The sequence below is a fragment of the Bolinopsis microptera genome, chromosome 6 (genome assembly GCF_026151205.1).
Source record: "Bolinopsis microptera isolate Bmic1 chromosome 6, MBARI_Bmic_1.0, whole genome shotgun sequence".
Taxonomy (NCBI): Eukaryota; Metazoa; Ctenophora; class Tentaculata; order Lobata; family Bolinopsidae; genus Bolinopsis; species Bolinopsis microptera.
Genome location: NC_087077.1, coordinates 9,983,530 through 9,997,511, shown reverse-complemented (window position 1 = coordinate 9,997,511; position 13,982 = coordinate 9,983,530). Strand labels below are relative to the sequence as shown.

The window sequence follows — 13,982 nt, the reverse complement described above, 5'->3', positions numbered from 1 at the left end:
TCTGCAACAGTTAAATAATCGTTTGTTAGTGCGGCCTTCTTTATTTATACACGATCGAGAGAGGGAGATAGGTTACTCGGATATTAGCGGGATATCATCCGTAACAAGACAAGACTGATAGTATCTTACGAGCCGTGAAGATCGGCTGGTTGCCGTGCAACCCGAGGAAGTATCTAGTTTTGAGAGCTGGATCTGGTGCTAGGTAGATAGAAACTGCGTGGCTTAAAATCGGGCTAGTACGTGATCGTTCAGACTTTTAATTGTAATTATATAATTTCTTTTGCAACTCATTTTTTGGCATACCATGTAATCTGTGGCTGCAATCTTACTGAAAGTGTTTTACGTTTATGAGTTTAAATCTCGCTCAGATCTCGCTATTCTTTCCATATCATTTTAAGATGAGAACATTTCCATGGGTTTCTCCCTTAGCTCATAAAACTTAAAACTTAAGCAAGACTAGTGCCTACAAATCATTTCTCACCTCGACATCTTTGATGTCTATCGTTTAAGATTTTAAGATCCCCAAATTTCCAGGTCACTAGCCGGCTCTATGTTTGAGCGTCCTCTGTCAATTATCTGTTCTCTCTCACATATATACACGGTGATCTGTACATTTCATGAATACGATTCTGTGGTTATAGGATAATGGGGCCGTTAGCGGAGTGGAGAAATTAAGGCCACACAGGCCACAGTCACTGTTCATATTCCAAACATTTTGTGCTAGGTGGTCGATGGTTCTTTTGGGATTTGCTTGCCTTTCTTGAATTTTATTATTATGGCATGAGATTTATTATTATGGCATGAGATTTTAACCGCTTTTGAATTAATTCAAACCACAAGCTAATTTAGAATTTGTTGATAATAGAGCAGAACGTTCGAACAACTCTTTGATTTATATTACTTCCAAGTTTGTTTATTTTATTTTGCCGTCTTTGTGGGTAATTTTTCAGAAGATACATTATTCAAGGATCACAATAATATAATTAGTTAAATAATTATGACGTCATTACCTTAAATGACTTAATGAACCTTTGCAGGCTATGTAAAGAGTGATAGAGATGGTAAAGAGAGACGGGCTGGCCAGAAGCCCACATATCCCTGATGGCTAAGTTTGGATTTCCCAAGCTCGATTTCACCCAAACTGACGGGTGAGCATTGTTTATATCATTATATTGATTATGTTACTATAATTATTATAATTATGTAATTATATTACATATGTAACGTAAATTCGAATATTTACTTATTTACTTGAAGCATTGAAGCAATTTCCAATTGTTCGGTAGCTTGATTTTGCTATTATTATAATATATTTGTTATTAATATAACAATCATGCTAAATCTCCCTTCAGCATGATTGTCGCCATGTCTTCTAAATTAAAACATGTCACATGTGTTTATCTAAGGTCGAATTTTGAGCGGGTGCTCTCTAGTTGAAAAGTGTTTTGTCTCTTACAGCAATCTCCACCAGTAATTGCCATCAACTGACTTAATATATTTCTGCAACTAGTAACATAAGCAGAGGCACATGAAAATATCTAAATTTTGCTTATTCCCCTACTCCGTCATGGTTTCAAAATTATCGCTGAGTTGCGAAAATGGCTAAAAATGTAACACATGTCTCCAAAAGTAGGGTGTGAAAATGGTGATGGTACTCCTATATCGAGGATATGTGCATAAAACAGCTTTTGGGCTGCCATCATAGCGAACATTTACCGGAATGTGTCATAATTTCTGTGCTACTGATGAAAATTTCGAGCATACGGCAAGATGAAGAATGGTGCTACATTTTTTGGCATTTCTTCCGACATTTTTTGGCTTTTTCTGATATTTTTCACAACATATTCTCCACAAGTTACCCCGGAAAATTTCGATATTCGTCATTTGAGGAATCCCAAAAGTGGATACCGAAAACAGTGATGACAACCCTCCCCTGGTAACTTCCACACCACATATATATCATTACACACCACATAACGCAGTTCACGCATGGCGGAAGTCCTATGATCCGATTTTTTAACCCCAGATTATTGAGATCCCGTATCATTCTCTTGCAAATTTTTTAAATACGTTACCTCGTGAGAATCTAGTTTGTGCCTACAGGCTACTCGATAATCCTACATCAGTGACCAGAGCTGCCGCTTATCGTACCTTTTGATATTGATTGTGAGAATATTGCGTTCTGCTGACGCGTTAGTTAGTTAGTTGTTAACTGAATTTATAAAAATGTTTGGTATAACTTGAATAATATTTGTGTAATAATTCAAATTACTTTGAGCTCCGACCATACTCCTGATTTGCGCGGGAGACCGATTCCTTGTTTATTGCTTACAACTTTAACAACTGCACGTAGTTTTCTTTTACCTACCGGGATATTATACCCCACTGTGACACTAGGTGATATGCGCAGCTAGGACAATATTATGGGACACTACTACTCACGACGTGGTTTATTTGTTAACCCTGGATAATGGGATACAATGTCTTGCATAAATCTCTCGTAATTCTTGATTGTTAGTGGTTTCCTCCGTGGCCTTGGTTGGACACTATATGAACATATATGCATAATCATGTGCATGCGTTTGTATACATGGTTGATTATGTTTCTCATAATTATTAATTATTCAAATCCTGGAGGCAAACTTCGAGATTCCATTAAATGGCAGCAGTATATATCACGTTCTTATAAATCTATTAGATAGCATATATATATTAATTCCTCCTATTTCCCTCTGTTCCTATCAGAAAGTCAGTAGGTGACACTGGTGAGAAACTGCACGTTTTCTTGGAATATAGATTATTAGATAAATAAATTTAGATTGCCTTAAATGCCCGGTTTCGATTTAAGCAAGTTGACTAAGCATTGAAAATATCCTATAAACATAATATGTTAGACCACAGAATGTCCGGGTCTTTAAAATGTTCATATCTCTTAAAGCTGGCGGATCAAATTCTGCTACAGACGTTCCTTTATAATTTAACAAAGCATTGTTGCGTCAAAGATTAAGGTCACTATTGTTTTTAAGCAAGTTAACTAAGTAGTACAGCTTGGAAATATCCTATTAAAATACTGGGTCATCTTGCGTGGTCGATTAAATCTTTTGAAGCCTCATACTGATAAGAATACTCTAGAATTTCATTCATTAACGTTTTACAAAACATGGTTTTGTTAAAGGTTGTTTGTGACGTTATATGTTTTATTGGACTCGTTGTGTGATAAGTAACATAATGATGTGCCATATATCACCTTCTAAAGTTTTAAGTGAGAGGAACTATCACTGCTTGTTGAGGGGCTAATAGTTTTATTCTGATCCTTGAAATCCTTTGAAATACCTCTGAAATCCTCTGAAATCCTTTGAAATACCTCTGAAATACCTCTGATAAACCTCTGGAATCCAGTTCTACCCTATGTTCTGGACTTGGACCCAGGAATAGATACAAACCACTCTTGTTATATTCGTTATGCTCTGAAACCAATATACAATCTTTTACAGAAAATCTGATGTGATATGCTTATTTAATATATACCTTCGGTGAAGAGAAAAATGCTTAGTATTCTGTTATGCAAGCAGTTAAATTAAAATAATGCAACAGCAACAGTAATTTGATCTAGCTTGGCGTTGTTTGAAACGTTTAATCGATCTTTCAGCTGCTTGTTATCAAGTCTTTATAATACTTGCTTACCATGACACTGAAGGGCAACTTCTCATCAAATTATTAGGTGTTAGAATTAGATAGGTCTGAGTACGTTTCTTGATTCGTTGAATGTTTCTTGTGGGAACAGTTACTTTTTCAGTTAGTCAGTTGCTATAAGTTTAACAAAGTTTCCTCTACACTCTGCAAAAAGCAGAAATTTGACATATTCGTAAGCCTTTCGAAGCACCTAATGGAAAGTAAAATTGACGGAAATATTTGCGAAAATTTCTTATAATAGGCCACAAAAGTAACACCTCAAGAATCATGATCAGTCCCTGTAAATACATTTTATTGTGAGGTAAAAAGTTGGAGTTACTCTTCGAGAAGAAAACAATTCTGTCATAAGAAATTCACGTGTCCATTTTGTATGGACTGAACCAGCTTTGTATGTGTTAAGCGTTGAGCACTATAAACTCGATAAGTGTTAAGCATGACACCACTTTGAATTCGGTAGTGTTAAAAATTAACCCGGAAGATGAAAACAAGAAATTCTCAAAGTGATATCATTAAATCCTGATTTGGTGAACCAAGTTCTCAGTTAAATTCTGAGTAAATAAGAAAAGTTGCCGCGTACCAACTGAGCAGCTACTTTAGTGCACACATTTAGAAGTGGCAGTTTTAAAGACAGTTTAAAATTAAATTGACAATAAATGCACATAAAATTCAGTCTAATCATTATTGGACCCCTTCTACTGTCAAAAATATGTTTCATAGAGTGTGCTCAAAGTTCCTGGCGTTTCAAGTGGAAATTCCACTTGAAATCTCAAATTCCAAGCAGATATTTTCAATTAAAACTATTTAAAAAGTCGACGTAAAACTTTTGTTGATAAAGTTTATTGATAGTCGGCTGTCGGCTGTGGTTTTTGTTCACTTTGATCTTCTTACCCGACAATTATAAAGCGCACGCCGCACAATACGAGAGCTTTTTCCGAGATAGATAAGACGCCGTGCTAATTTATTTCTATTCTGGTATGATATTAAAGTATTCATATCTAATGCAATTGCAATAGTAAGTAAGTATCGACTATCCGGGTTTGTCCAAGCTGTCATAAATATCTGATTTATTGTTTCTGATTATCCAGAATTATCCAGAATTTGTTTTAAATGCATAATATAATGGGTACACGAGCAAGTATCTAAATCATATCGGCATTGTTCCCCTTTCTGCAATCTATTGTGACGTAAGAGAAAGCATCTTTTAGGCGCGACATCTATCATAGGCCACGGCATCCGAATGGATTGAATGTAGGTCAGATGCGGTTGAAATCTGATATAAATTTGCTTTAAATGTGGCATAAATTTAGTTGAAATTTGCAAACTATTTTTCACATAACACACTAGATGCTCGTATTTAGGATAATATGTAACTTAATTACGTGATCTGGTTTCATAATTCATACCCTAGTCATATCTAATTCGACTACCTGTCACTTGCCGGTCACTTTCTGGTCACTTGCTGGACGCCAGTCACTTGCCGGTCATTTAGCAGACACTTGCCTGACACTAGGTTGTTCACCCCAACTGATCCTCATACAGCAGTCTCGTCAGCATGCAGGTACTATGACGGCTGGATTAACACTAGTATACTGCAATAATGAGATTATCAACGCTACCCGCGGCAGCGCAGTAGTACCTTCCTCTACTTTCTGGTTCCTGTCAGTCTAAAGTCTATCTACTTTGATTATCTTGAGATTAAGCCATTGTTTATCCGGGCAATGAGCCTCTGATACTACTGATCGTTTAATTTGTATTGTATTACTAGTGGAGAGAATAATCTATGGTCTTCGTTTTAGGATCATGACAGACCCAAATATAAATATATAGTTTAACAATACAGTATAGCAAAAGAAATTTCCATTTTTAATGCTCGTCTTGAATCGTGTTCTAATTCTTTATTTTAACTCCCACCAACTTTAAAGCAACTTTAATATGTTTTATAATCCCGGCCTTCTTTTTAGGGTCATGACAGCCACTAATTTTGTGGGAAAAAATCATAAAAGATTTTCCACAGACAAATAATTCTTTATCTAGGTTCTAGACTAAATTTTGTTTTTTATTACTAACCCTGAATTACGTTCTAATTTATTCAACTTATAAGCATATATTTAATGTCGCCATGGGGTGGAAAGTTGGACTCCCCTTCATCGCGCCAGCACGTTAGTTTTACTTACTCTTGGCATGATCATGTTTTTTTCCGACTAAAGATTTGTTAATCAATACATTGTCACTTAAGAAACACGTAAGATTGTATGGGCAATGATTTAGGGATAATGAGTTTTAGAGGATGATCGTTTTTATTCAATGTGTTGAGATTTAACTACAGTTTACTTTTTCGGATTTTGTAATTGCTATAAGAGTGTCGATATTCTAGGTATCCTGTAACCGGACCTAGGGTCTCCCCCCCCCCCCCCCCCCCCCCCCCCCCCTTGTAACAAGGGAGCTCGACTAATTCAACCGACTCTTATTTAACCTGAATTTAACCTAAACATAACCGAAACCTACCTAAAACTTGAATTGCTCTCAAATTTGACGAAACCTGACTAAAACCCGACATCAAAATACCCGAAACCCGAAAAAGTCCCGACGAAAACCCAAACTTCTGGCTCCGGAATGTCAGAGTATGTTGTCATTAGTTGTCTCGAGATGACATGAGTGCGCGAATACCGTGAGAGCTTTTACGAAGTTTTAAACATCAAGATACCAGAGTTTGAAAATTTTCCGGCTCTCTCATGGTTTCCCGCGACTTTTGCTGTTTTTCAATCTTGAATGAATTCAATTTAGCAGTTTAGGACTCATTTTTATGCTTTTCCCAGATGTGAGATTGTCGGTAGGAAACTAATGCTCGAAACTTTGGTAGAAACCCAACTGGCTAAGTTTGAAATATCCATGGATTATGCAGTTCAGGTGTGTTTCATTTGGGATTTATGAGAACTACAGACTATCACTGCTGATGCAAAATTTACAGAAAGAAAAGACTTTTTAAAAGAATAATTAAAAAAAAAGGATTCAGACAAACAACATTCTTATTTCCGCCACAACTAAGTCTATAAAGCTATAATAACGAGTCTGTTCCTTGTGATGAGTACACATTAATGTTGCGTATTCACAAGCACTTCTGATCGCAATCTCCAAATAGTCGTGTCATTTTAGCTGAACAAATTGTTAAGTATCGTTTCCGAAGAATATCTCGTGCTATTGTACCGCCAAATTTTTAAGTCAAATGTTCAAATTCTCTGGCTTTTTGCAAACCGTAAAATTCGAGCGAATGATCGTCTTTGAAGGGTAATTTTTAAAATTGCAATAAGTCAATAAGTCAATACCAATTAATATTTAAAATTTTACACTTTGACGGCAAGCTCTAATATGAATATCGAGATAGTGTTATCTTCTCTTTTGGAAAGCTGTACAAGCCACACCTTTGGCAAACAATTTTATCAAAATCGTTAGATTTTTCGCAATTGTTCTCCTCATTTCATAAAGCATTGCTATTCTCGTGTTAATACTTCAAGATGCTTGTGGGAAATACTTTCAATTGTATCTGTACCCAGTGGGTACAAATACAATTGAAAATTTCCCACTATCCGACCCATTTATACCCTATTGAATCTAATTCGATGAGGCATGTACCTGATTGTGGAAATCTTTAGTTCCAGTCTGCTTCCATTAGTCCTTTTGCCAATATTGAGAGAATTTTGACGAATTTCCGCCATTGCATTCTTCTCGAATTGTACCACGGATCATGATCCAAGTCTTACAACATGATCAAACTTACAAACTGAAAATCTTTGAAGTTTAACATTTTATCAATCATCATAATATTTTCATGATGTTTTGACGCTATAACTTTATTTTTAAAATTCCACCTCTAACACTCAATGCCATGTATCTTATTGTACGGTTAATGACTAATGCAGCCGATTATTTGTATTGAACATATTCGACGTTTTGTTTTACATAACTCAGCAGTAGGGCAATGTAAAACAAAACATGACCTTATTTAGGGAAATGTGTTCCCTTGAAGCCTCCCAACCTCCAAACATGGGCTGATAAGATAATCTTCATTTCACGTTTAACTATGGCCGCATAGATATTTGTCATGCCCCTAATATTTTGACACGATTTTACGATGAAACTAATGCTTTTTGGTGATTCCCATTTTCAAACATTTTTGTGCCAGTAAACCTATATATAGCTGTTTGGTATGCACTCATAACGCAACATAAAGCTATTTAAAACGCACAATAAACCTGCCATAATCTCCTCATTGATTCAGGTCTTCTTCAATACCTCCTGCTGCCAAGCACATATTATAAATAACTCCAAATGCCGGGTGATATTTAGCCGCACAAATACTGCTTGAATATATGATCATGACGGCCGGACTGCTATTTATCCTCTGTACTCCTTTATAAATATAAGCAAGCACACAGCTTATTTACGACAAGGAGGTCGGCAGCTCACTTGTGGTTTTCTAACAATAGGTGTTGGTTTACCATGACAATCGTTTAATGGTCTTATTTGTGTTTCTCACGTGAGCCCGTGTCCATGTCGCCTGATTATCCTCTCGCTGCCTTCTCGATCTGTCAAATATATAAAGTTTCAGATTTCAGGAGTGTGTCTCGATTTTGAAGTTTTATGAGCATATCAGATGACCTTGACATCTATTTCAGCTGATATTTTTTGCCTCAATCTAAGGATTCTTACAGACTATATTACTATAATATTATGTATTATTAATCCATAAAAATCAAGCTACAAATTAAATTTTTTTTCGGTTACGTTTTTGGTTACATTTGTGAATACGCACGTACTGTTTCGTTCCTGTTAAAACTCTGATTAAGATCTTCTCTCCAAATCATTTTAAGATACAATCACGTGTGGTACCCTGATATCTAGAACACATTTTGGATTTCAGGAGTAGTCTTGATCGCAGGTGACCAGGCAATCCATTTTGGTGATATTTCGGCCTCCCTCTGTGTTTCTTGTGATTGTATTAGTTCTGAGATATCTATTGAGTTAGCCGTCCATAGAAATGAAGATCTTGGATTTATAATGTTTGAAGGATCACCCTGTACATTAAAGTCAGTTTGCTGTTTAATTTTATCTCCGCATTTCCACCGAATGCTTTTCTGTCGAAAGCAAAATGTTCATAAGCAAAGGTGATCATGAATGGTATGTGCATAATCTGCAGTTTGTTGAATATTATTGACTTATGTCATTAGCTGCGCTGTACAAATACAATATGGATTTTACAATTTTTCGAATTTTAAAAATTTCACTGATTTTTTAAGTTGTTTAATCGTAATTTGGTTAACAATATTCTAAGGTTTACACTGTTGTGGTACATGAAATTATCGCTTTATCGGAGGCAACATATAAGTGCAGCGGATGCAGAATCGCACTATTAGCCGTTTTCCGCACATATCCTCACTAACAGTTATAGTCTTCCGCACAATTTGAAACTTCCCACACAATTTTTTCCATTTCACCCTTTTGAAAAAAGGCAATAGTGAAAGGTTACGAATGGACGTTTTTGCAGAAAAACGTGGATTTTGGAGATTGCGGTAGGTGGGTTTGAACATGTCGTGGGTACTTCCCTATGTTACCATGCAACGAAAAAGTTGCGCGCGCGCGAGGATTGCTTGCGGAGATGTGATGTATAGATAGCCTGTGATCTATGAATGCGCGGCGCAACTGTGTTTTAATGTATACGATGTAATGTATAATACTAGGTTATAAGGCCAATTTGTACATGGCACGCGTACTGCGTAGTGTATTGATGTGTACACGAGTATAGTTTACCTTTGCTTACAATTTAAGTTCTTTGCTTTACAAGTTAAGTTCTTTGGCAATTGAACTGAATTTCAAGTGTTTCCTGTACTTAATGCATAATTTATCAATATTATTATCATGAAGATTGAAGTGAGCTGATTGGAGCTTAAACTTAAATTTATAGTTAATGTGGAATGGAAATCTAGCGTCCGTCAAAACGAAAAAACGGGCGCAATTCTTGTTTCTTTTCACCCTTTTGAAAAAGGCAATAGTGAAAGGTTACGAATGGACGTTTTTGCAGAAAAACGTGGATTTTGGAGATTGCAGTAGGCCGGTGGGTCTGAGTATGTCGTGTTCCTTCGTTAGTAACCATGCAACGAAAAAGTTACGCGCGCGAGGATTGCTTGCGGAGATGTGATGTATAGATAGCCTGTGATCTATGAATGCGCGGCGCAGCTGTGTATACGATGTAATGTATCATATCATATTATATTAGGTTATAAGCCCAATTTGTACGTGGCACGCGTAGTGTATTGATGTGTACACGAGTATAGTTTACCTTTGCTTACAATTTAAGTTCTTTGCTTTACAAGTTAAGTTCTTTGGCAATTGAACTGAATTTCAAGTGTTTCCTGTACTTAATGCATAATTTATCAATATTATTATCATGAAGACTGAAGTGAGCTGATTGGAGCTTATACTTAAATTTATAGTAAATGTGAAATGGAAATCTAGCGTCCGCCAAAACGAAACAACGGGCGCAATTCTTGTTCATAATTGTACAATCCATCGAAAAATTGGGCTGAGTTCTGCAGTGTTCAGAACAATTTGGGCGAGTTCAGTTAAATATTACTACAGGCATGTAAATTGTAAAGAGATCCTTGTTACCATTTCTTGTTACCACGTGACTGTATTGAGTATTCACCGTAATTCATGGATCTGCCCATTAATCTGATTTCACACTAAATGATTTCACACTAAATGATTGCTAATTATGGATCGTTTTTAAACATATCAGTTATGTTTTCAAAACTCAAAATATTGACTATTAACTGATGACTCAATGAATCGGTTACTTCGATACCAAATATTTTATATATTCCGACAAAAAGTCATGGTTTTATGAAACATGGAAGTGGAATACAACATTGCTGATTGCCATATTATTTTCTAAATGTATGCTAATTTTGCAAATGAAATATGACTTATGAGTGCTGAGTAGCAACTTGCAAAATGTTTTAAAATGATTCCATTTTGAGAATCCAGACGGTATAAATTTTGAATAAAAGGACACCAAATTTCTCTGGTGAGTAGATAAACATTCCAATGATCCCACCGCGACGATTGCACTTTTTAAAAAGTCACAGCTTTAGAAGAAGAATCTCATCATCATACCTACATGCTGTGGGATAACTTATATTAGACTGTATTTAAGACTGAGTCAAAAGAATCATTAATCATATTTCTTATCAGTTGCTCTTTTGTTGTTAGGGAGCGTTCATATTGATATATTACATCAGCAAGTTTTGCTGGCCATTTTGCAGGCATTTTTGAAAACGTCAGCAAGGCCCAGACTCGCCGCACTGGAGAGCCGCACTATTCACCAAATTTGCCGCACATTAAGCAATTTTAGGCAAGTGCGGAATCGCACTTTTCGCAAAATTTTGCCCACTTATAGTTATACTTATATGTTGCCTCTGTTCACGGTCCAAAACGAAAATATTCTTGGTAGATTTTAAATCAGTATCGGCAGATTCAAGTTTTAATAAGTACTTTCGGCGGTCAACCTTTCATGCTACAATCCAATAAACTGTTTTTATTCTACAATTCTTGTTTCAATTAAAATATTAAACGTTTAACTTTTTGTGTTAAGCAAATCAGTCACGTACCGAGTTTCGTGAATATTAAAGCTTTCAAGCTGTTGATTTATTCAGACTTTTTTTGTATATTGTTTATAGCTATAAATAGTGACTTAACTTGTCCCCGAATATATTTACTCGTACGCTTAACAGCTGACAGATATCAATTTTAAAACCTTAAAGAAGTCCGCTCGTAATTAGCACTTTAATACTCATGCCTCGCTTGATTAAAAACAAGCTGAGAGCTGCTAGTACTACGGCCTACGTTGAAACTTTTAACATCGTTTTAAAGTTCCTACTACTAGACAGCGGTGGTCCAATAATACTCATAATATGTTGAGTTCCAAGTATCAGTTATTTGTGCGGCCATGGGTCCCGTATTATAGTTTTACCTATCATGGCAATTGTAACCTAGGATCAGGCCTGGTATATACTTACAAGTGCAAGAGTGAAGCTTTATATTTTCTAAAAGTGAGATAGGAACTGCAGACGGCGCGGACTTGTTGAATTAACATAACTTAAAAACTAAAGTCAATATATACTTCTAACGGTGGTCCTGATTGGTTTATGCTAATTTGCTTATTATATGTGTCAGACGCGTTGGTTTAAAATTCGTCTCGTTCAACAGAGATATAGGGTCGGTCCGCCTTTATCAGTTCAAGTCAAAACAATTCCAACCGTGGTTCCGTCATTGTTTTAATGTTTAAACTAATTTACTTTTAGTTGCAGACGCTATTTAGAATACTTGCCATGCTTCGTTTGAGACATGGACATTGTCAGAGACGTGGACCATGTCGTGTTCGTCTAATACTCGGTCTAATTTAGGTGCCATTTAAAATATATTTTGTCTCAAGATCAGCAAAATTTATATTTCAGTATACTAACAATTTTCGTTGTTTCTAATGATTCTGTTCGTTATATTATGTGCTTAAAGTCCGTCAAAAAGAGCGTTTCTTGTCCAAACTTAGAAGATTACCAGCTTTTAGACGAACCAAGGTAAGCCCTACAATTCTGTCTGATATTTTCTACGTCAAAATCTATATTGTTTGGGGACCGGGAGTTCCGACTCTTAGGGCCGACTTTGCAGTAGAGTCGGCACTAACGCCTTAAAACTTTACCAACAGACGAATTTAAAAGTATATAAATAACGTTCGCAGTAAGTATTTCAGTAAGTATCACAGTAAGTATTTCATAGTTTACCAAACACGCAGAACGTTTAGTTTAATGAATGCTACATTATACTGTGATAAGACTAATGTTTCTATTTGTCAGTGGTAGACTTTGGAAGGTTGTCGGTCCGATTGTTCTGAAAAAAAATGTCATGTTGCTCTTAGTACGATTCCTCAGAAAATCGATATTATAATTTATATAATATGCAGTGGACGTTTGATTATATCTGTAGATACTTTTTATTTCGCCTTTTTTTGGGATCCTTCGATTTTAATGCGCTGATTTCAGGATATTCCAATATTGGAGGTAATCTAAGATTTAAATTCTCGGTACAACAGTAACATTTCTAATGACCGGTGTTAGTAACAATTTGTGGACACTTTATCCCTCCTACAATCTTAGAAAATCAATATTTCGTAGACATTAAGTGATGAACTTTCGTAATTAATACTTTCGCATTAAATATATCTGGACATACTTTCGTCTTTCACCTTCCTTAGAATCCTTCAATATTATTGTGCTGATTTCATTATATTTTGCAGAATTAATGGCATCTAAAACTTACAACTATCATTATTCGGCCCTGCAAATTAGAATATAAGTGGTTGATGAAAGTCATAGAAAGATAGGTAATAAAGTGACAGTTTATTGTTGAACTAATTTAAATCCCTGCCTCCTGAGACGTGAGTGGTAAATGGACGACAACGGCTGTGATTAGATATAAATCCCACAACTCAGAAGAAGATAACGTTGTCAGGGGATCATGGTACGGCCTAGAACTCCCGCTCTAATGAACTTAAGTAAAAGTGCCGAAACGTCGGTTGTACTATGTAATTTACTCCTTCTTACCAGTTAAATTTGGGCTGTTTCCCTTCTGGTCGCTTCAACAGGAACATGTCCTGTTCGTGATCATGTTTCCTACCAGAACTTACAGCGATTAGTTTTGACACTGACCACCAGTTGCAGCCTCACGCACTTACTCTGAGGCACTTTGGGTTGTGCGTATTTCAATGTTGAAGGTCCTCCATGCCTAGTGACAATTGACAGTTGATGTTGTCCTTGATTTTTAACTGTTATGTTCTGCAGCTGCACTGAAAGGATATTCTCGACTTGGCATGGCACGTGTTGTTTTTATAAGAAAATAAGAAAATCTCTGAATGGATGTGGTTGACCTCAAAACATCCTGATGCTTCGTTACGCTGAATTATTCCACAATTATGAGCATTTGAGGCTCACTTGCCGTTTTGCGACCGTTTGAAACGTGTGGTGGCATTACTCAAAACGTGAGGGCTTCTGAAGCTTTAAAAGCCCTCACGTTTTGAGTGCTGCCACCACTTTTTTTCACTGCCGCCACAAATTGATCACATGATCCTACCACAAAACCACCATGAACTATGAAGCCACCCTGAAATGCCACTTTCAAAGCTTATTCGGTGCTCCGCTCCGCTTGTAGCATGCAACTACATTAAAACTTATCGACTTTCT

At 36.2% G+C, this 13,982-nt stretch overlaps 1 protein-coding gene across 1 annotated transcript in view; it reads left to right on the top strand.

Annotated features, from left to right (window-relative positions):
- The first annotated feature begins 811 nt into the window (after positions 1-811).
- Positions 812-13,982, top strand: part of LOC134817007 (potassium voltage-gated channel subfamily A member 2-like) — a 46,436-nt gene continuing 33,265 nt past the window's right edge. The window contains exon 1 of the mRNA XM_063826076.1: positions 812-1,148. Coding sequence (XP_063682146.1) covers positions 1,102-1,148 — 47 coding nt within the window. The 5' untranslated portion in view covers positions 812-1,101. The remainder of the gene's footprint in view (positions 1,149-13,982) is intronic.